Genomic DNA, 23446 nt, shown 5'->3' on the forward strand with positions numbered 1-23446 from the left:
AGCGGCCGCTAAACATGTAATCAACAAATGGTCCAGGGGACAACATCTTGAGCGTTGGCGTAATTATCCTGGACAATCACTTGGCAAAAAACTGCTCTCAGAACCTAGCACCCTCTTCACTCGCTGGCTGCTAAAGCTGGGGAGAGGGCAGGTCAAGCAGGTACTTGCTCTTATCACTGGACACGGCCATTTCAGGAAACATCTCCACACTCTAGGAATTGTCAATGACAAGCAGGAGTGTCGACTTTGTAACCAGTCCGATGAGACTGCAAAACACATCATTCTGGACTGCGATGGACTACGGGCTAGGAGAAGGGCTCTGTTTGGTCTAAAGCAGCCAGGTGAGGAACCAGACGCTAACATTGGGCAAAAGCTCCTGCACCTATAAAATTAGGGACACAGGCATAGGCTTACCCAGTTAGTGGCAAGTGGGATGCACAATAAGCTTCGGTTGACGTGCTTGGACCATGAGTCCACCCTCTTACAATCAATCAATCAATCAATAGTATAATAGTATATCTCTATTATACTTTTCCTAAGTATTTGTACTCACCAAGTAGCTCATAATTGTCATTGATGACACCCAATCCAATCGCATTTGTCCGTGAATGAACTCTGCCGGCTGCAAAAAACATCAATCCGTCACTTAACTGAATTTATATTCCATGAAATTAATAACAACAAGCCATTAACACATTTCCATGCTTACTATAGCATAATGCTCATACAATAGTTAGGTTTACAGCAACAAAAACACATTTTAGCGAATTTCCTATAGTAAATGGTACAAGCTATTACCGTAGGTCTCATAGTAAGACCTGGACCCGGGACCGATTTAATTTTTGTTTTGAGGTCCCCAGAGGCCAAAACCGTTCAAATTCATATAAATATAATGATTATGTGTCCGTTAGCACGATAACTCGAGCAAAAATGATCCGATTTTGATTAAACTTGGCATAAACGTGTCGCAATCCTGTTCGCAAACCAGCATGGCAACGGGGGTTTATGGGGGGTTTTATGGGGTAAAAATTATAGATTTTTCCCATTTTTTAACTAATAGTGTTTTTGGTGGTTTAGGGACATCAAAATGAAAAAGTATATCGGTCCCGGGCCTAGGATATAGGTAAACTTTTGCAGGTATAGGCAACAAATTGTCCAGTCTTTCTCGCTATTTCCATTGTAATATTTACGCCAACCCAAATTCAAATATACCTGCATATACAATATGCTAAATGTCGGATTAGGACATGTAAAAATATTTAAATTATAAATAAATGGGGCACATCATGTTAACATGAGGAAGAAAAAAGCAATATATTATATCGAAAAGAAATCACAAAAATAACATATGATAAATAAGTACACATATGATAATAATCAATTAAATTGACAGGTCAAGGGGAAAAGATTTATGTAAAATAAATCATTTCTATACTCGCTACTGAAAATAACCAATTTTGTAATAGTATATTTTGTACCTGGGGCCGAAAATGAGGTTTTGCCGGCTCGAGATAGTTTTTAAGTTCGAGACGAAGTCGAGAACTTAAAACGATCGAGAGCTGCAAAACCATTTCGGCCCGTGGTACAAACGCTATTTTTCACCACACTATACCACTATTCACACTGGTACAATAATAATGCACACTGTCAACACAAGTATGGGAGATAATTAATTTTGAAACTGGTAATAAATCTAAATGTATTAAGGATTCTCCTCATGAAATTAGAATTAACGATAAGGTGATATCAGACCCTCTGAGCATCTCTTTAACAATTACTTTATTGAGGTAATAGAGAATTTGATCAATAGTGCCCCGAGTAATATCCAATCTAAAGACGATCAAAATATAACTAGCCATCATGATCAAATAGATATTGAAATTCCTTTCAGATGTAGGCCAGTAGATGAGGTTGAGATAGAACAAATAATTTCAACTTTAAAAAATAAGTCATCTAGTGGTCATGACGAAGTACCCTTAAAACTAATCAAATTCATAGGGAAATCACTGTTAAAACCACTCGTGCATTTAATAAACAGTTCATTTATAACCGGTATTTTCCCTGACTGCTTAAAAATGTCTAGAGTAATGCCTATTTACAAAAAAGGTGATAGGAATGAAATCGGTAATTATCGCCCTGTATAGTTTTGCCATCTATATCAAAAATATACGAACGTGTAATGTATAATCGATTGGTTGATCATTAGCATAATAATAATATATTTGACGAACAACAGCATGGTTTTCGTAAGGGTAAATCTACTACTATACTGCTCTTTTACATTTTTCAGAAACTATTATTGATGCTGTTGACAAAGGAAATGACGTAGTTGGTATTTTTATGGATTCATCAAAAGCATTCGATAGCATATCTCCCGAAGTTCTTTTACATAAATTAAAATCTTTAGGTATTTTTAACACTACTTTAAATTGGTTTAGGTCATATCTTTCAGAAAGAATGCAATATGTAGAAATAATGTCAAAAAACAAAATACACTAACCAGGTATAGATCAGAAAATTTAACTATTAAACATGGAGTTCCTCAAGGCCCCATTCTGGGGCCTTTATTATTTTTGTGTTATATCCAAGGAATGCCTTCAATTTAAAAAAATATTTTAGGAACAGAAAGTCAGTTAGTACTTTATGCTGATGATGCAAACTTGATAACCACTGCTAAATTTTACCTTGACCTTGAAAAAGCGTGTCAAGAGCAATTAAAAATTATTGAACAATTTGTTATACAAAATAATTTATTTCTTAACGACAATAAAACTAATCAAATGATTTTTTCTACAAAACAAAATAAAAATGCTCGAGAAATAGATATTTTAGTGGGGGGAAATAAAATAGAATCAATTAAAATTACCAGATTTTTAGGAGTTGAAGACAATAATCTTAGTTGGGACCAACATACACTAAAATTGGCTAACAAAATTGCAACGGGTATATAGGCTAGACCTTTTAGACTTTTACCTCGGCAAAATTAATAACAAAGCAAAACGAACTGGACTGTGTTAGGGATGCTTCCCTTAACATTTTGTGAAAATTCCCAACTTTTCCCACTGTAGCAAAATCCGCCATCTTGGAAAATGGTGAACAATCTATAAATACTGCAAGGTTCCACTTAAAAACTTATTGTTCCCAAACCATTCCATCTGGAAAAGTCTAATTAGTCTTAGATTCTTCGCCATAATATTATCTACAAGAAAATATCATATTAAATAATAGTTATATGATTTTTAATAGTGAAAAAACAAATTAAATTTTAAAATATGTAAAAAAATAGACATATTCTAACTTTTTGGGGGTTTTCGCCATTATTATTGAGGAAATGCAGATTTTACCTTCAACAAACATGTAGAGGTTTAAATTCCGCTTCATTTCCATATATAATATAACAATGTTTGAGCAATATGACGTAAACGGCGAGTGTCAAAGTACACTCTCATGTAACGCACCTGTGGGATCAAAATGTATATAGTGTGGTTGTATGGTTGTATTAAGTGGCAGAATACTTCAGTTCTGGCGGGGAACATGCAACTTGAGGTGGTAGCATAGTCTAGAAGTCCCTGAACGTAAAACTGCCCAGACCAGACCCCAATTTTTAAGGACCTTGGTCGTCCGTAATGACGTCATCAATTGGCAAAATACCCCCACCACAGCAAATCTGCAGACCAAGTGAGTTTCTATTTGCCTGATTTGATTTTAAATTAAATCTATTTCAATAACATTAGACTTCATGAGTACCTGGGTTTGCTGCTGCAGGGAGAGTAATAAAGGAAGTTTTTTTATTTATATAATAGTAGTTTATACATAGTTTAAAATAAATACATTTGCCAAGTTTCATAAAATATATTTATAAACAAGCAAACTACAACAGTTTATGTATTCTATGTAAGAATAACATGGGAATAATTAAAAAAAATTGAATTTTCTCCGTAACCTATAACCGTACAAATGCACTTCAATATACTAAATAATTATTTTTTTTTTTAAGATCTTGGAATTATTTAAAGATAAATTGGAGAATGTCATGTTTTGAGGTTTAAACACAAGAAAACCCAATTTTTACCCCTTAAATCCCGCCTAATACCCCGTTCCCATGGTCCGATCACGCTGGTTCGCGAACTTGTTCGAAGAAACGTAGGTTTACACGTTTGTACCAAATGTCATCAAAATCGGATAACTTTTCCTAACGGACACACATTTATAGAAACAGAGCGTTCAAAAAGGGTAGGAACAAAATTTACAAATTGATCCCTTGTGCCAAAATAAGAAGAACATAAAGAATAACATTTTTTACTAAATAGTTTCGTCCAGTAATCCACTGTTTTGTAATTTTTTATTAAAATTTTTATCTTTGGATTATTTTGACTGAACTTTATGAAACTTGCTATGTTTGTAAATGTAGAATAAGCCAATTTTAGGTAAAAAAATTACCTTGGTCCAATTCAAAAATTTAAAATGGCGTTCTTTTAATTTTTAAATACAAAATTATTGAAAATTGAAGATTTTATGAAAAAGTGTCAAGGACACTTCTGTTTAACAATTAAAATTCCCTATCAAACGATACCAAGTTCAAAAAAAATCTTAAGAGAAATGACTGATATATCACGATTTTTAGTTGTAAATAGAGTCGGAATAAGGCTAAGCTAGCCAGGTTTTCTTTAAAAAATTAAAATGCCCGCCATTTTGAAATTTTGAATTGGACCAAGGTAATTATTTCCCCTAAAATTGGTATGTAGGTGTTTTTGAGCACCCTGTTTATGTGTGTGTCCGTTAGCACAATAAATCACACAAAAATGATCCGATTTCGATGAAATTTTGTACAAACGTGTAAACCTACGTTTCTTCGAATAATTTCACGAACCAGCTTGACCGGAGCTTGGGAACGGGGTGGTTGGGGGGATTTATGGGGTAAAAATTGGGTTTTCTCATTTTTGACCATCAAAACATAGAAATCCCTAATTTATCTCTAAAAAATTGTGAAGAGCTTAGGCAAACAAATAATTTAGTATACTGATGTATTTTTGTACGGGTATTGGTTACGGAGATAATTCAAAGAATTGTAAATTTAAAATTATTCTTACGGATAATAAATAAACTGTTTTAGTTTGCTTGGTTGGAGATATATTTTGATGAAACTAGGCAATTTTATTTATTTTAAACTAAGCTATTATTCTAGTAATAAAAACTCACTTTATGACTCTCCCTGTGGCAGCAAACCTAGGTACTCATGAAAACGAATGTTATTGAAATAGATTTAATTGAATATCAAAATAGGCAAATGGAACTCACTTGGTCTGCAGGTTTGCTGTGGTGGGGGTATTTTGCCAACTCCATGAAATTTAGAGACGGCATCACAACCTGTGATTGCAAGGAAAATTAATAGGTTGATGCAGATCTCTGGAGAGAGTTGAAAACACAGAAAACCGAAACATTTGTATTATTTTAATTAATAACGGCCGCCATTTTGAAACGACTTAATCAAACTCGACCATCATTGACAATCTGGGCTGAGATAATGTATTCAAGCACTTGTATGCCAAATTTCATTAAAATCGGTTCAGGCTATCTATAATATTAAAACGAAACTGTGTTTTTTTAGTTCACGATTCTAAATCAACCACTCGACGGATTTTCATGATTTTTGTGTTGAAAGAAAGATAATTTTGAGAACTAGGGAATGTCGAAGCCATAATTTTAGTTTAGGGTCCCAGTTTTTTAGAAATTGTGTTTTAATTTTTAAAAAGTCTAGCAGCCGACGCTAAGATTTTAAACTAGCTTTTGGCATAAAATAATTTGTTTAACATAACAGCTGTAAACATTCAGCTTTTGTGTCACAAATTCGGCATTTGGATAAAAATGTAAAGACATACTTAGGGTTGACTTATTTATACTATGTGTAATGCTAATCATTGATACGTTCAATTCTTCTGTAAGAGGATGACAGATTAATTAAATATACATAATAGGATGTTCAAATTATTTTTAATGCAATCTTTGTAATCTTCGATTTGTTTTAGAGCAATATAATTTGTTTTAACTAACAGCTGGTTAAATTATAAACTATGGAACTATGCGGTTATTTTATTTACTCTTATTTTGTCATTGATTATAGTAAATAAGTAAGATTAGTAGAGATAATTAGACCACAGTTTAAAATAGCTTAGACCAAAATTAATTAAACCACAGTACAAGTCGAGGCTTACACGAGTCTTAAATAAAAAAGGATAAATGCAAATTATTTTACTGCTCCACTTTTCAAGGAAAGATTAGAAAAATAACAATGTTTACATGTTTTAATTCTTCATGGTAGCTTTTTGTTTACAATTATGTCACAAAAAGAAGATCAAGAATAATCAGGAATCACGATTTTAAATTACCACCACAACCTCAGCCTCAGACGGGTTTTATACAAAGATAAACAGATGGATGACATAGATTGAACACAACGTCAACATTGACCTAGGATACTGCAATTAGACAAACCATCCTTTTATGAAATCGTGAAATCGTTCAGTTGTGGTTACGTTTGGGGGTGCCTATATCAGTGCCCCCAAACGTGAAAATATCACTTTTATTTTAACTATGAATATATTGTAGTTTAAATTAAATAATATGGGAAATTACGATGTACATTTATTCAATGAGGGTGGGTAATTATCAAGGATAGAACTGATAACGGTATGGATAATAAACATTGACAATTACGTCATTAGCTTTACTAGCATTTTTACTTTCTCCCCCTATACCATAGTATATGGAGAAAGTATTGTTTTCGTCAAAATTTTCGAGTTTGAGTTTTGAGTGGATATATTCGTTTTGGGTCCCCCTGGACCCAAAAAAGTGGTTTTCGAAGTGATGTCTGTGTGTGTGTGTGTGTGTCTGTGTGTCTGCGTGTCTGTGTGTCTGGATGTGTACAGAGCTAGGGACTACACCTGTGGTCCGATTTCGATGAAATTTGGTATGTAGGTTCTAATCCATGGTATCTCCAGGCGTTTTTTTCATTTTTTTGAAATTTTGATTTTTAATGGGGATTTTTCCATAAAAACCCATAAAAACCCGGAAAAATCTAATTTTCTCAAAAATGGACCGAACGATTTTGATAAAAATTTAGTATGTTGTAGCCCTTTAAATTCTGAACAAAATGGTACAAATCCCATTTCTGTAAAAATTACGGTTCAAAGGTTATGGTAAATTATGTTATTTTCCCATAAAAAACCCATAAAATAACGAAAAATAGGATTTTAGAAAAAAATCCGGTTTTGATTTAACATAGTATGTTATGGTCCTTACAATTTTGAGAGTTTTTTTTTTCATTTTTTAGAAATTTTTATTTTTAATGGGGATTTTTCCATAAAATCCCATAAAATAACGGAAAATTAGGATTTTCCCAAAAATGGCCCGAACGACTTTGATAAAAATGTAGTATGTTATAGTCCTTTATATTCTGAACAAAACGGCACAAATCCCATTCCTGTAAAATTACGGTTCAAAAGTTATTGTAAATTATGTTATTTTCCCCATAAAAACCCCATAAAATAACGGAAAATCGGATTTTCCCAAAAATGATATGAACAATTTTGATAAAAATGTAGTATGTTATAGTCCTTAAATTCTGAACAAAATTGTACAGATCCCATTTCCGGATATGAGGTTGTTGACTAACTTATGGGAGAAAGTATGTGTCAGAATGCTGATACCGTTTATTACTTTTTATATTCCTGCTATATGTGACCAATGAATGTTATTTGAACCAAACAGCTGTTTCAAAACAAACTGTTATTGTTTTTACTTTTATTTGTTTTAACTTATTTATTTAGCAATTAATGCAGTGAAATTGAGGATAGGTGTGACGATTAGTTTTGATGTTAGGACACCAAAGTTAAATTATGTGTACTGTGAATTTGATTGGATATTATCGTTTTATTTTAGGTCGTTTCTATTCAGACCTACTGGAAATTGTGTAAATAGTAGTTGTATTGAGGTGATAATAATTATGGAAGAGGCAGGTATGCTATGGAAGGTGGCATCGTTGACTAGGTCTATACACTTCTCAATTGACTATTACCATTGTCTATTGGATACAGAAGTTGTATAAGATAAAGAAGTGTTGTATTAATAGTCAAAGCTATTACTCTCTCTACTGTAGGCTACTTATAATCAGTGTGCGTCTGTGAATTTTATTGGATATTATCGTTTTATTTTAGGTCGTTTCTATTCAGACCTACTGGAAATTGTGTATAGTAGTACGTTTTCTGTGATAGTAGTTGTATTGTGGTGATAATAATTAATGAAGAGGCAGGTATGCTATGGAAGGTAGTATCGTCACAGAAAACGTACTGAAATTGTGTATAGTAGTACGTTTTCTGTGGTATCGTTGACTAGGTCTATACACTTCTCAATTGACTATTACTCTCTCTACTGTAGCACAGAAAACATACTACTATTCCGTGACTGTAGGCTACTTATAATCAGTGTGCGTCTGTGCGAATCGGCTGCCTCACTTAAACGCTTTTCACATCGTAAAAATTGCAGAATTGCTGTTTTATTGTAAAATTATCGGATTTAAAATGCATATCGTATAGGCCGTATCAGGTATATATATCAGGTATATATTATGAGGAATAAAAACATATTTGGTCACACAACATTTGTTTACAAGATGATTTTTCACATTAAAACTGCAAGAAACTTTGTCTTTATGTGTAAACTAGCTGATCTGAATTGTACACGGTTTTAACTGACTACTAAATTCCCGTACGTAGGACGGGCTAACACCTCGTTGGGTGTTATAACCGATTCATGGCGACCCAGCATCCTTTTACAGCCACCATCTTGATGACGTCATTACGGACGACCGAGGTCCTTAAAAATTGGGGTCTGGGCAGTTTTACGTTCAGGGACTTCTATACTATGCTACCACCTCAAATTGCATGTTCCCCGCCAGAACTGAAGTATTCTGCCACTTTATACAACCACACTATATACATTTTGGTCCCACAAGGGGCGTTACATGAGAGTGTACTTTGACACTCGCCGTTAACGTCAATATTGCTCAAACATTGTTATATTATATATGGAAATGAAGCGGAATTTAAAGCTCTACATGTTTGTTTCAGGTAAAATCTGCATTTCCTCAATAATAATGGCGGAAACCCCAAAAAAGTCAGAAAAAAATTAAAGTTTTAAAATTTAATTTGTTTTTTCGCTATTAAAAATCATATAACTATTATTTAATATGATATTTTCTTGTAGATAATATTATGGCGAAGAATCTAAGACTAATTAGACCTTTCTAGATGGAATGGTTTGGGAACAATACGCTTTTAAGTGGAACCTTGCAGTGTTTATAGATTGACATTTTCCAAGATGGCGGATTTTGCTACAGTGGGAAATGTTGGGAATTTTCACAAAATGTTAAGGGAAGCATCCCTAACACATTCCAGTTGGTTTTGCTTTGTTATTAATTTTGCCGAGGTCAGGCCTAGTTTTATGCTACTGGTCTTAGACTAATATATGTTCTTAGAAAAATATCTTTATTATGTAGTCTTGACACTTTAAAAACTATTTATTTCGCACATATCCACTCTCACATATCTTATGGTGTAGTTGTTTATGGTGGTACAAGTAAAGGCAACTTAGATACAATCTTGATATTTCAGAATGAAGCTTTGAGAATTATATTAAACTAGCCACCATACCCGTGCTTCACAACGGGAAGAGAAAGCTTAAGAGAATAATTATTATTCCATAGATCTGCTGTATGTAGATACAATTTTAGTAATCGACAAAAAGTATTAACTTAAACATTAACTGGCTACTTTTGTTTCACAGACATTATTTTTGGGAAAATAGACAATACAAATTCAATAGGTTTTTATAAACATTTTGGAAAAAAGAAAGTCATTAAGTTAATTAATTACGCGCTTAAACAATTTAACTCTTTATTCACACACTATCAAAAATTATTTATTAAATTAAAAACATAAACATAACTGTAAACATTGAACATAGAACTTTGACAGTTCTAATTTTGTATCACAGCTGCTTGGTTGAAATTAGCAACTGTTGTCATAAATTTAGAAAATTAAAGTGATGCACCCTGTACATTTTGTAACCTTTTAATACTACTAGATAACACGTTGCTCGAAATCGAGCAAAACTGAAACTTGTATGTAAAAAATAATCAAAAAACATAAACAGCAAGACCTTAATCAAAGAGTCGCTCTAAAATCATTTATATGACTGATTATAGAAATATAAAAATATTATGATGTAAAAAATATAAAAGTTGTAAACTCACCTCACGATATTCATTTAGGCTAGGCCTATTCTATAAATGTTTAAAGTTAATAAGTTAAAAAAGATATGGATTACAAAAGGTGTTTTTATTTAAACAAATGAACAATTAACATGCACTGAGAAAAGGCTTGACGTTACAATGAAAGGATTTACAATGGTGTATGGGGTTGAAATTAAATTGAAATAAAAGATAAATTTGAATAATAACTTAAAGGTTCAAATAATTTAGATGTGATATCTCTCAGGGTAGGGTGTCGTGCTGGCTTGAATGCTAAGAGTGAATAAATTTGATAGTGTCCAAATAGGCCTAATTAAGGTGTTAAACTTACACAATCTCAACAATGAAAAATCTAATTTTGGTGTGGTCCAAAAGGTAAGTCCAATTAGCACAAATTTTAAAAGAGTTTAAAGAAAAGGTTATACTTATTTTTGAAGATAATGATTGAGTTGAGTCCTCTTGAGGTTTAGGCTACTGTGATATAACTTGAAACTAGTCTTCTTGATGAATGAATTTGATTTAACTTAGGTAAAATTTTGACTCCTTCTTCTAACAATTTCAACTTCTCAATGGCTTCCTCCTCTTTATATCTCAATGTTCACATCACTCATTGTTGAACACATGGGATCACTTTCACTGCTTCTTAAATTTTGATTCCTTAAGGACTAATTTTGAAATGATATTATAAGAAATTTTGATGTATTGCAATTCTCTTACATATTTAAAAAATAATTAGGTTGTGGGCTGTGTAAAAAGAATATAGGCTATGGAATGAATATTATTAATGATTAATTGAACATATTAATGAAATTATATAAATTAGGAAAATGAATATTAGGGCAGCCTTTCTGAGGAGTGATTATTAGGTGTATGAATAAAAGTTAACATTAAAAAAAAAAAAACTTAATACTAAATAATGAATGAAATGACATGAAATATTACAATTTATCTCCTCAGAAATTTGTATGAGATGGAATGAAAGACAAATTTCGAACGAATATGAAATGGAATTCATGAATTATTTAGTATGAATCATATTTAAAGCTAGTTATGGGTCACATTAAATGATTGATATTATTGGATGATGATGATTAGAAACTTCTTAATCTAAATTTACATAAACACAGGAACAAACATAAATGGGGAAATTAGTGAGGGTTAAGATAGTTCATGACCTGACACAAGGGAATAGCAATGGAAGCAATGTTAAGGATATGTTCTCACAATTTTCACTTGGGAAATGGGGAAAGGGTACACGCACTCGCGATTAAGGTTCATGACGATCTCCTCCATATAATTTGTGACACTCGATGATTATAGATTGAATAGGATTTTATTTACACAATGTTTTGAGAGTTTATGTTACCGAGATCTTCTTCACCATTTTCTATCTCCTCTTCTATGATCATTTTGAAGCAGATATGTGATAAGGTCCGAATAATATATCTTCATTCTTCAGAGAAAATGTATTTGTATTTATTTAATAGTTTACTTATTTATGTGTTTGGTGATATGTATTAATCTCCTCAAATGTCAATGTGCTGTCCTTTAGTGGATTACTTTGTTGATCACTGAAGTTGTGTGTTGTGCTATCATACTCATATATATTATATTATTATGGTACTTATCGCACATCATATTATCAAAATTATCATTTATATTATTATTTGGCCTATGGCTATTATTATTAACTACTATTTGACATATTTGTCCTTCATGATGACACAAATTAAACTTCACTGTAACATTATTATTGTTGATTTGCATATTGATTTCATTTGTATTAACATTCAAATCCATTTAAGGGCAGATAGTGCATAGAATCCAAGGATGACTGGCTTTATTAAATTTGAAACTATTAAATATTTTGTTATTCATCTTCTAAGAGAAAGTTGTTTTTATCACTGTACTTAATGAAGGATCAGTTGGCAACATAACTCTTTCTCGGCCATAATCTACAACGACGAGTGGTTTTCCGACCTCTGTGGAGATAGTGGAAAATGAGAACTTGGATGGTGGCTGTTTAGTTGTGGATCCATGGGTGGAGTACTCGGGTTATTAGGCGAGTTGGAATTTTGCCTATACATCGCACATAGTTGGTTCTGTTCCTTGGTAGGGTGATTCTGGTTATATTTGTAGTTTTGGCCATAGTTCCGGTCTGGGTAGTGGTCACGCTGATATGGTTTGTAGTCTCGGTGCACCCGTTGGTACTGTTGGGACTCATTACCATTGTTTCTGTTGTATCGGTAATTTTGTTGATTCCTATGATGTTGGTTGTTCTGTGCATAGTTGTTATCGCTGTGTTGGAAGTTCTGGCGGTTCATCTTAGGCACGTAAGCTTGTTGGTTAGTAGATCGATCATGGTAACGTTGCGGGTTCTGTATGTTAGGGCTAGACGGTCTGCTGTTCTGATGACTGTTGTTGTAGCTCTTAACTTTCTTCGGTCCGTCTCGAATGTCATCCTTCTGTAGAAGTCGTTCCATGGCTCTTATTGTGGTGATATTTTGCACATTAACACTGTCCTGGATGATTGGATCGAATCGCTCTGCCAATAATGATACGATCTCCTCTTCACTTAAACTAGGGGAGATGGATTGCAATAAAAGTACACGTTCGGTTAAATATTCCGTACGGCTCAAGGTTCCATTAGCTCGATATTTTTCAGACTCAATCTTGGCTTTTATTCCTCTTTGGACGGCTTGACTCCAATATTTGCACTCAAATTCCTTAGCAAAATGGTCCCAATCAAGAATGTCTGATCTGATTAGTTGCAACCATCCTTCAAATGATGTTTCCAATAGGTCTTTAAGGTATTCGGTTTGATTGCAGTTTATATTCCTTTCGATCCCTCTCTCGTAATATCGCTTAAGTTTGCGCAGATATTCCATCGGGTTACCGCTTCGTCCATTAAATTTCGGCAGTTGACGATCATTATTCTCATTACCGCTACAGATTACTTGAATCGCACCTGCTTGTCCGTTTATTGGGTTAGCTTGCTTTAAGTTGTTTACTTCAGACTCACATTTGATTAAATTTTGGTTGAGAGTCTGAATTTCGAGCTGTTGTGTTTCAATTAATCTAGTTTGTAGGGTGATTTTAGGCAATACTTCATTTTGTAGGGCAGTTAAATTTATGTTTGAGTTACGCTCATTGTCAAGTTGTGTTTTAACTGTGATTTCTTCTATTTTCTGCTCGAAATTATATTTATGTTCTTCTAACTGTGATTTTACTGTTGAGATTATTTGTTCTTGGAATTTGTTATGCTCTATTTCGGAATCAGATTGTTGTTTTGATATGCTATGAACAACAAATTGCTTCAACTGATTTTGAGAGTCTTCAATTTTTAACATTAGCCGATCATTTAGTTTAGCTGTTTCTTCAGTTAAAATACTTTGTGTTAATTTTATGGCATTTATTTCTGACTTTATTTCAATTTGACTTTCTCTAGTTTCACGTATTTGTGATTCAAATGCGTTTCTACAAGCTTAGATTTCTTGGTAGGTTTCGTTTATTTTATTGTTAAAGGTTTGAATTAGTTTAGCTTCAGTTTGATTAATCTGCAGTTTTGTTATTTCTTGGATTTCTGATTTAGTTTCACGGATTTCTGACTTTAATTCTGACTTTAGTTCAGCACTGGTTTGTTCAAACTTATTACTCAAGTTGGTCATAAGGTTAACTAACATGTTCATATCGATTGTGGGTGTCTGTACTGGAGGATTTGTGACGTTTAATTCATCAGTTGAAGTGTCGGAATGTGTAAGGAGCTCGTGATTCACATTATGAACGGACTGAGACTGTGTTTGAATGATATCAGCTGTTCGACGGCTGTCTGCAATATCGCCTATCACATTTGACGAGGTTCGGGGAATGTCGTTTAAGTCCGGCTGCATTCGGCACGACGGCACAATTGTGTTTTTTGTCAGTGACGTTTCGGCTAGAGGCAGTTCGGGCGGCGGAACAAAGGCGGGTAAAGTCGAATGATCAACGCTGTCTGATTGGTCAATGGATCCGGTGAACGGTTGGTGGTCCTTGAAATTTGAGGCTTCTTCTCGGGTTTGTTGTTGTTCTGCTGGTTGCTCAAAATGGCTGCCGTGTGTTCTGTCATTTATGTCGTCGTCACTTGAAGAACTGGACAATCTATCCAGAGACGGGTAGTTTCGTTTAGGCCGTAAATTATACTTATTTTCCGGCATTTTAATGTAAAATGTGTTAGGTCATGCGTGGTTATTAAATATGCGATGTTGTTGTGTTGATTATTTTGGGAAACAGGGGCAATTACGGGACAAATTAACAATGCAAACTCTTAAATCTAACAAACTTATAGGCTAGTTATGGTGAGAATTGCAATAAAGTTAATGAGCTATTCAAGCCAACACGTTGGTGCGCCAATTTGTAAACTCACCTTACAATATTCATTTAGGCTAGACCTATTCTACAAATGTTTAAAGTTAATAAATTAACAAAGATATGGATTACAAAAGGTGTTTTTATTTAAACAAATGAACAATTAACTTGCAATGAGAAAAGGCTTGACGTTACAATGAAAGGATTTACAATGGTGTATGGGGTTGAAATTAAATTGAAATAAAAGATAAATTTTAATAATAACTTAAAGGTTCAAATAATTTAGATGTGATATCTCTCAGGGTAGGGTGTCGTGCTGGCTTGAATGCTAAGAGTGAATAAATTTGATAGTGTCCAAATAGGCCTAATTAAGGTGTTAAACTTACACAATCTCAACAATGAAAAATCTAATTTTGGTGTGGTCCAAAAGGTAAGTCCAATTAGCACAAATTTTAAAAGAGTTTAAAGAAAAGGTTATACTTATTTTTGAAGATAATGATTGAGTTGAGTCCTCTTGAGGTTTAGGCTACTGTGATATAACTTGAAACTAGTCTTCTTGATGAATGAATTTGATTTAACTTAGGTAAAATTTTGACTCCTTCTTCTAACAATTTCAACTTCTCAATGGCTTCCTCCTCTTTATATCTCAATGTTCACATCACTCATTGTTGAACACATGGGATCACTTTCACTGCTTCTTAAATTTTGATTCCTTAAGGACTAATTTTGAAATGATATTATAAGAAATTTTGATGTATTGCAATTCTCTTACATATTTAAAAAATAATTAGGTTGTGGGCTGGGACCGCGTCTCGTTGTCCCTCCGTCTAGTTGTACCTACGTCTACTTGTACCTCGAGGCCTAGGGACAACTAGTCGTAGGTACAACTAGACGTAGGTACAAGTAGACGGTGGCTCACCCGACTAGTTGTACCTGCAGATTTTTAGGAGGTACAACTAGACGTAGGTACAAGTAGACGTAGGTACAACTAGACGTGTATCCCACCGACAAGTAGTATCACCTAGCTTGTACGGATGCGACCAGTTGTCCCTACGACTAGTAGTCCCTACGACTAGTGGTCCCTACGACTAGTGGTCCCTCCGTCTAGTAGTCCCTACGTCTAGTTATACTTACGCGTATTTTGCGTCCTTATAGTGTAGTTGTATCTATCCTTCAATTCGTTACCCTGTTTAATTGATTACTGCACGAGTACTTTTTAATAATACCCTTAATTAAATCAGGAACTGCAGTGTTCCGAGTCGATTGAGTTGGCAAATATTTTTCACCGCAATACGATATTTTAGTAGTTTTGCAGACGTTAATTGGAGGCTGAAAGCTACGCATTGCTGTCCAGGGTCGATATGGCAGCTATAGTTGTGATTAAAATTTTCCAGCCCTAGTACCGAAAATCGCTTATTTAATTAAAACATTTATATATATCATTAAATATACAAGCAGTATATCCCTAATGAATTGCAATAGACCGCTGCCCAGCAATTATGTATTACTATTTTTGCTGATTCCTTTAAATATTTTTTCACATAACCTTAAAGTATTTGCATTGATTAGTGTGCATTTCTTATAGTTTACAATGGATTTCCCAGTGATCAATGAACAATGAAGTGTACAATGAAGTTGAGGTCCAGCGGTTGAAAACTCGACAAAAACTATGCAATGTACTACACATACTTCTCCATTTAACATACACTGTAAATAATACATGTGATTGGAATATGTTTCATTTGTTTTGATTTTATTTTCATAATAAGTTGTTATTTCGTCACCAGCATAGCAACCCGTTAAACCCATGTTAGTTTTAAAAATTTGTAATTCTTTTTTTATTTCTTTTTAGCCTATTTTAATTTATAAAGGCATTCTGTAGATCGACAGGAAAATACATTTCCACCGATATGCGGATATTTTCTCTGTGATGTTCACGAGCTGATAAAAAGGTTGTAAAGAAACATGCTTGCCTACATTATTGATATATTTTCTCAGTTTTGTATAGTTTGGTAAAAAACAGCAATCGTACCACGGACCGATTTCATCTTCGACTCGAACTTAAAAATGATCCCGAGCTGAAAAAAGTCATTTTCGGCCCTAGGTACGAAATATACTCTTAAACTATCATAGGATCGGTGAATACTAAACTCTATCTTGGAATTGCATACAGTCGCTCCTATCTTTAAGTTTACGTTGTTGTCCTACAATAAATGTATAAATAAACACAAAAATTCACAAGTTTTGTTGTAAGTACCTATATCAAGTATAAATAAAAACATACAATAGCATCATGTGTAAGTGTATTCTGTAAAACTTTAAACAAATATTAGTAAAATAGTTTTCAGACAAACTATTGTTGAATGAATTAGTTTTAAGTTGTTAAATTAACCTCGACCCGTGCTATATGTTTAAGGGTGTTTGGTCAAAAATTTGATGTCTTATTTTTTGTTATTGTCCAATTGTACTAAAAATTAGGGATACAAATATATAAGAAAAAATTATTTATTTTGAATATTAAGCGAGACATGGAGCTTGAAAGTAGTAAATTTTTAATCTTTGGTACCAGTTCACAGGGAGAATGGGTAATGCGATCCTCACCAAAATTTGCATTCAGGTGTGGAGAAATAAGATAATAATCACTAGCTATTTAAAATTAAAAATTAAAAAAAAAATTATTTTTTATTTTTTATAAATTTTTTAAAAAATTAAAAAAAATTTTTAAAAAAATTTAAAAATAGCTGTTTGTTTTAGGGAAAAATGTATCTATATGTTGGAATAAAAAAGAATTTGATATGTTAACTCGTTTGGGCTGTGAATTCGTACCTTTGATGCCTTGCGCTGTCGGAGCACTACTCGTTGAGAGTGTGTACACTAACCCCGGGGCTCTAGAATACAACGATAAACGTATTCTTTCAATGTTAAAGGATGTTAATAATTACGTGATGTTAAAGTATTCTAAAGCCCCGGTGTTAGTGTACAAACTCTCAACGAGTAGTGCTCCGACAGCGCAAGGCATCAAAGGTACGAATTCACAGCCCAAACGAGTTAACATATCACATTTTTTTTATTCCAACATACAGATACATTTTTTCCAAAAACAAACAGCTATTTTTAAATTTTTTTAATTTTTTTTTAATTTTTTAAAAAATTTATAAAAAATAAAAAAAAAAAAATTTTAAATTTTTAATTTTAAATAGCTAGTGATTATTATCTTATTTTTCCACACCAGAATGCAAATTTTGGTGAGAATCGCATTACCCATTCTCCCTGTGAACTAGTACCAAAGATTAAAAATTTACTACTTTCAAGCTCCATATCTCGTTTAATATTCAAAATAATTTTTTTTTTCTTTTATATTTGTATCTCTAATTTTTAGTACAATTAAACAATAACAAAAAATCAGACATGAAAATTTGCGACCAAACACCCTTAATGGAGTTTTTTTCTCGGCAAAATACCATAGTAAAATTAAATCAAATAAATAAAATCAAAAGCAATTCATAAAAAAAGAATAATGGATACAGAATGAACGTAATTTCTGAAAATCGACAGGGCCCACATATGCGAAGCCTGTGCGTGGGGACCAAGTTGACTCAATAATTCGCAATTTGTCATAGTCTTGTAACATAATTTACTACCACTATTATAATTATCAATACATTTTCTAAGGAGAAACAAACGTCCGATTATTTCTAGGCAGCCACAACAGATAACTTTAGAAAACTACGTTATAAGAATTAGGACAACTCAAAAATTAAAATGTTAACATGATTTGTTTAGCCTAACGAAGAAAATCATGAAAACCAAATTTAACTCCCATAAGAAAAACATGGGGAGCAATTTCGTTTACGTATAAGCCGAGTGAGATAATAGAAAAATATACGCCGATGCTTGATGGCAAATCTGTGCGTGCATACCTTTAATTTGAGACCTCAATAATAAAAATGGTCGGGTAGCAGAGCCAAACGAATAACCCATTTTCTTAAATTTATAAGATTATTTAATTATTTATTTATTTTAATTATTTATTTATTTTACTTGACTGTTAATACCAAAGCAAAAGCTTCAACTTCGTGTAGATATTATGCGTCCGGATTACGAATAAACATAAAACAATCTTACACCAATTTACCAATAAGTTTAATAAACCAAAACTGCACATACTCCGGACAGATTTCTTATAAAGAGATGCTATGACAATATGATCAAATCTCTAGTTATTATCGTTTAGGTTGTGTATTGATTAGTCAGGACATTGATTGAATAAATAAATATTTAAACAGTATATATATAGACTAAAACATAAATACAGCACAAAACAAACATATAAAACATAAATATAAAACATAAAACATAAATGTACAGTACATTAATAGCCTAATTGTTACAATAAATTAACAATGATCATTTGTTAAATTAATCAGTTCAATGTTATTTATATAATACGACCATAAAGATAGGCGAATGTCTCTCGTGTTTATTAGGACAATAACACGATATACCTTATTGTTGATTCAGGAACACGCCATGAACAGCTATTTCTGAGAAATGTGAACGAAATACCTGTTGTAAAATGCAGCTAAAGACATCTGCTACAAAGTATTTGACTTATTGTTTAATATAAGCAAAACCATATAAGATTTATTTATTTATTTCATACGGAAACACCATTTAACAATAATATACATTGGCTGATTACACTGTTTTGCATAAAAATATAATAACAATAACAATAATTAAATGATTGGAAAAAATAGCTCTATACAAAAATAACAAGAATAGCAATAACAAACATAACAAGAACAATGAGGTGAAAGTTTGACCAGGTACTTATGCAAATACAAGAAGTGATTTGGAAACAGATTAATTTAACATGGTAATATTTAACAACAATGGATAGAGTATCTAAATATAAATAACAGCATCTATAATATTAAAACGAAACAGTGTTTTTTTATTTCACGATTCTGAATCAACCACTCGACGGATTTTCATGATTTTTGTGTTGAAAGAAAGATAATTTTGAAAACTAGGGAATGTCGAAGCCATTATTTTAGTTTAGGGTCCCAGTATTTTAGAAATTAGGTTTTAATTTTTAAAAAGTCTAGCAGCCGACGCTAAGATTCTAAACTAGCTTTTGGCATAAAATAATTTGCTTAACATAACAGCTGTAAACATTCAGCTTTTGTGTCACAAATTCAGCATTTGGATAAAAATGTAAAGACATACTTAGGGTTGACTTATTTATACTATGTGTAATACTAACCATTGATACGTTCAATTCTTCAGTAAGAGGATGACAGATAAATAAATATACATAGTAAAATACTAGGATGTTCAAATTATTTTTTAAAAGCAATCTTTGTAATCTTCGATTTTTTTTTAGAGCAATATAATTTGTTTTAACTAACAGCTGGTTAAATATAAACTATGGAACTATAAGGTTATTTTATTTACTCTTATTTTGTCATTGATTAAAGGAAACTAGTGTACATGTTGCTCGAATTCGAGCAATTGTAAAGTATTACAGGATTTGCAAACCAATAACAATCATACTATAACAATCATAACAATAACTATCAACATTTCAACAAAACACACCTACCTTCCCTGTAGCAGCAAACCTAAGAACTCATATTAAAGTTAACTTAATGTTATTTAAATAGGAAAGAAATGACCATTTTCAGGGAATATCTTTGTATAAATTTTGCCAGGTAAATGGAAATTCGCTTAGTCTGAAGGTTTGCTGCGGATACGCAATTTTAATAACAGCAATGATTGAAGCATCTGAATTATTACTTATATCCATGAATTTATTTAACAATTATTTCCTGTAAAATATTATTACAGCAGTTCAAAAATATTGAAACAAACTCGATCAACAAATGATGTAACTGAAAGAATTCCATACTAATGACATTAACATATAGTTTGACAGTTCCATTTAATCAATGTTAAATGTTTACATTCGGGCGAGTGACATATTTTATTAATGTTTATGATCCCTACCGTTCCTGTTCTAATAATCATGCAGTATTTAATATGTTTGGACCAGCTGTGTGGAATTGTGAAATCAAAATAAATTTGACAGTTAGTTCTGCTTGTTTACATTTTAAAATTTTGTGGGTTTGTTCTTTGTTACCATGGATACCATCAATACATATTTCACTTTTAATTTCTGACAACAGCTGGAGTTCCATAACAAATTTTGTTTCCCATGTTAATCTTATGGATAAATACGAAACTTTAAAGGGCCCCAGGGCCTCACTCTCTAATTATTTCCTCAAAAAGAAAGTTTCCTGCACAACTTCACGTTACGCTCTTTCCAATGACACCAAAAACATGTCAATCGGTTCAGTAGTTTCGGAGGAGTAATTGTCACAAAAAACCTGCTTGCGTATTAAATAAGTATAGATAGATAGATAAGTAAGGTTAGTAGAGATAATTAGACCACAGTTTATACCACAGTTTTAACCAAAACTAATTAAACCACAGTACAAATCGAGGCTCTGTACACGAGTCTTAATAAAAAAGGATAAATGCAAATCATTTTAATGCTCCACTTTTTAAGGAAAGATTAGAAAAATAACAATGTTTACATGTCTTAATTCTTAATGGTTACAATAAATCAGATATAGATTCAGTACTTGGAAAGGCAAAGGAAATATTTTGTAAACAGCGTACAGAATGTCCCGTTAATCCCCACACGTTACTCAGAATGGACTTCATTTGCAAATTCTTAGAGTTTCCTTTCACAACAATCCATTCCAGTTATTGGGGTGTTGGGTCAGCCCCCTATCGCGTAGTTGCGAGAAAGTGATTGACCTCCAATCAACCTAAATATTGTTTTGATTTTACGTAGTACTGTGGTAGTTGCTAAAAAAAAAACTCTTTCACTCACAGTATTAAACATTTTCAAAAAAATGTTGATTATATCAAACTGTTATGAACAGTGTGATTTTTTTTATTAATAACATAAGCTTTTAGTTGAGTATTTTAAACTCCTTGAAGGACAAAAGTTTTAATGTAAAACAGATCTATAATCTGATGTACGCTGCCCAACAAAGACGTTATTTATTTATTAGTTTTGAAATAATTCCTGGTAATACACATAGCTTAAAAATTAGTCGATTTCGAGAAACAGGTACACTACATTATAATGCAAACAAAACGTAAATAACACTTAGATGTTCAATCCATTACTGATTTTATACTGATTTTAAGTCTAAATCTACACAGGCAACGTAACTTATGAAATCCTCTTAGTTTATGAAGGCTTGGTATAAAAAGTCTTGTAAAGTGCCATTCTTGTGTGTTCTCTGGTTAGGAAACTAGCCTTAATATTTAGTTGTTTATGATATAAGCGGTCTGATTCATACCTACAGTGTATTCAGGTTTTGGACTGGCTAGGCCTGGCCTATATACAAATATGCATGAGTGTTCGATGTCATCATGAGCGATGGAATGTTTACCTAAAAAAAATTTCGTAGTAGAGGGTGATAGTGTAAATCATAGCTGTTCCCTGGTCCATCGGCCGGTGCCTCGAGGGGTAATGACCGACGGACTAGGGATAGAGCTGATGACTCATCCGGTCATGTGAACATCGATATATTAACTAATACTATTTAATAGTAACTAGGTGAAACCCGTCGAAATCGACGGTTACTTTCAAGGATTACGTTAATTCACCTAACTGCGATAAATTGGATGAAATATAGGCTACATATTTTGAGCATTTAGCATTGTTTAAAGAATAATAAGTGTAAAAACAATATTGATATTAATTGCGTCAGTCGCCAAATTCGGTTGATCATTCAATGAATAAAATATTCCCCATACCGTACGTCATCGGAGTTATTATTAGTATGTTATCTGGTATCTCTTCCTTTGGAAGAACCTTTAAATAGTATTAAAATCGTATTGGTGGATCTTTTGTAGTTAAACACTTCCGCGATTTCATCAGTGTAATATGATTTTATTTGAAAAGAAAACTTTTTTTGGGAAGACATATTCAAAGGGAGGTATATCCGTTACAGTATAAGTTTGATTTTTCCTTCGTCACGTCGCGTCAGTTCATATCTTACTTCTGTGCCAACGAATGAACCCTCTAGCTTACTTTTGAGAAATTTATTTTGAGGTTACTGTTGAAGCTGGAATTTCTTGACATGGGGGATGTCAGTTAGTTGTCTCAGCCTTATCAATAACATAAAGTTGTCAATATAATCTCTCTACGGAATGTTAGGTGTAGTGTAATACTTGAAGTGAAGTTGGATTTTATTCTTGAACTGTTAGGGGCCTCCTAGTTCATACGGCCTTTTTACTTTATTGGCAGCAAATAATGCAAATGACATAGCAATGGGACATTTCCAAAAACAAAAAATACTGTAAATTGGCTGTTACGTATACATTGACGTTTAAATATTGTTAATCAACGTATTTTTTTTAACGCTTAATGGTATTCATCGGACTCCTTTTCTTTTGTACTGTCTTTTGTAAATAGGCCATATGTGCATGCGCAAGCTGAGGTGCCCGTGGGTACAGAACGTCACGTTATGTCTTAAAATGTAAACAAAATGACAATAATGGCGGAATGTTTTCTCATAAGGCCCATGTTAAATTTTCAAGAGTTTGTACTCATATTATGGCGAAAATAGATTTTTCCTGGCTATACCACTGGTCTAGAACTTATTTTTGACACAGAACTTAGTTATTCCGTAAATATAAACGTTTTTGTTAGAGCCGATTCCCAGATCGAGTTGACAAGTATTCAAACTTTACTCGTATTATATATAG

The 23446-nt window shown here is 32.8% G+C and overlaps 1 protein-coding gene across 1 annotated transcript in view; it reads right to left on the reverse strand.

The window, feature by feature from the left end:
• Nucleotides 1-23446, reverse strand: part of LOC128990330 (uncharacterized) — a 230359-nt gene that overhangs the window by 136915 nt on the left and 69998 nt on the right. The window contains exon 4 of the mRNA XM_054412667.1: nucleotides 554-622. Within this exon, the coding sequence (XP_054268642.1) occupies nucleotides 554-622 (69 nt within the window). The remainder of the gene's footprint in view (nucleotides 1-553; nucleotides 623-23446) is intronic.

Source organism: Macrosteles quadrilineatus, unplaced genomic scaffold (assembly GCF_028750875.1).
Source record: "Macrosteles quadrilineatus isolate MER2022 unplaced genomic scaffold, UCM_ALF_1.0 Scaffold_3__2_contigs__length_128488019, whole genome shotgun sequence".
NCBI classification, from domain to species: Eukaryota; Metazoa; Arthropoda; class Insecta; order Hemiptera; family Cicadellidae; genus Macrosteles; species Macrosteles quadrilineatus.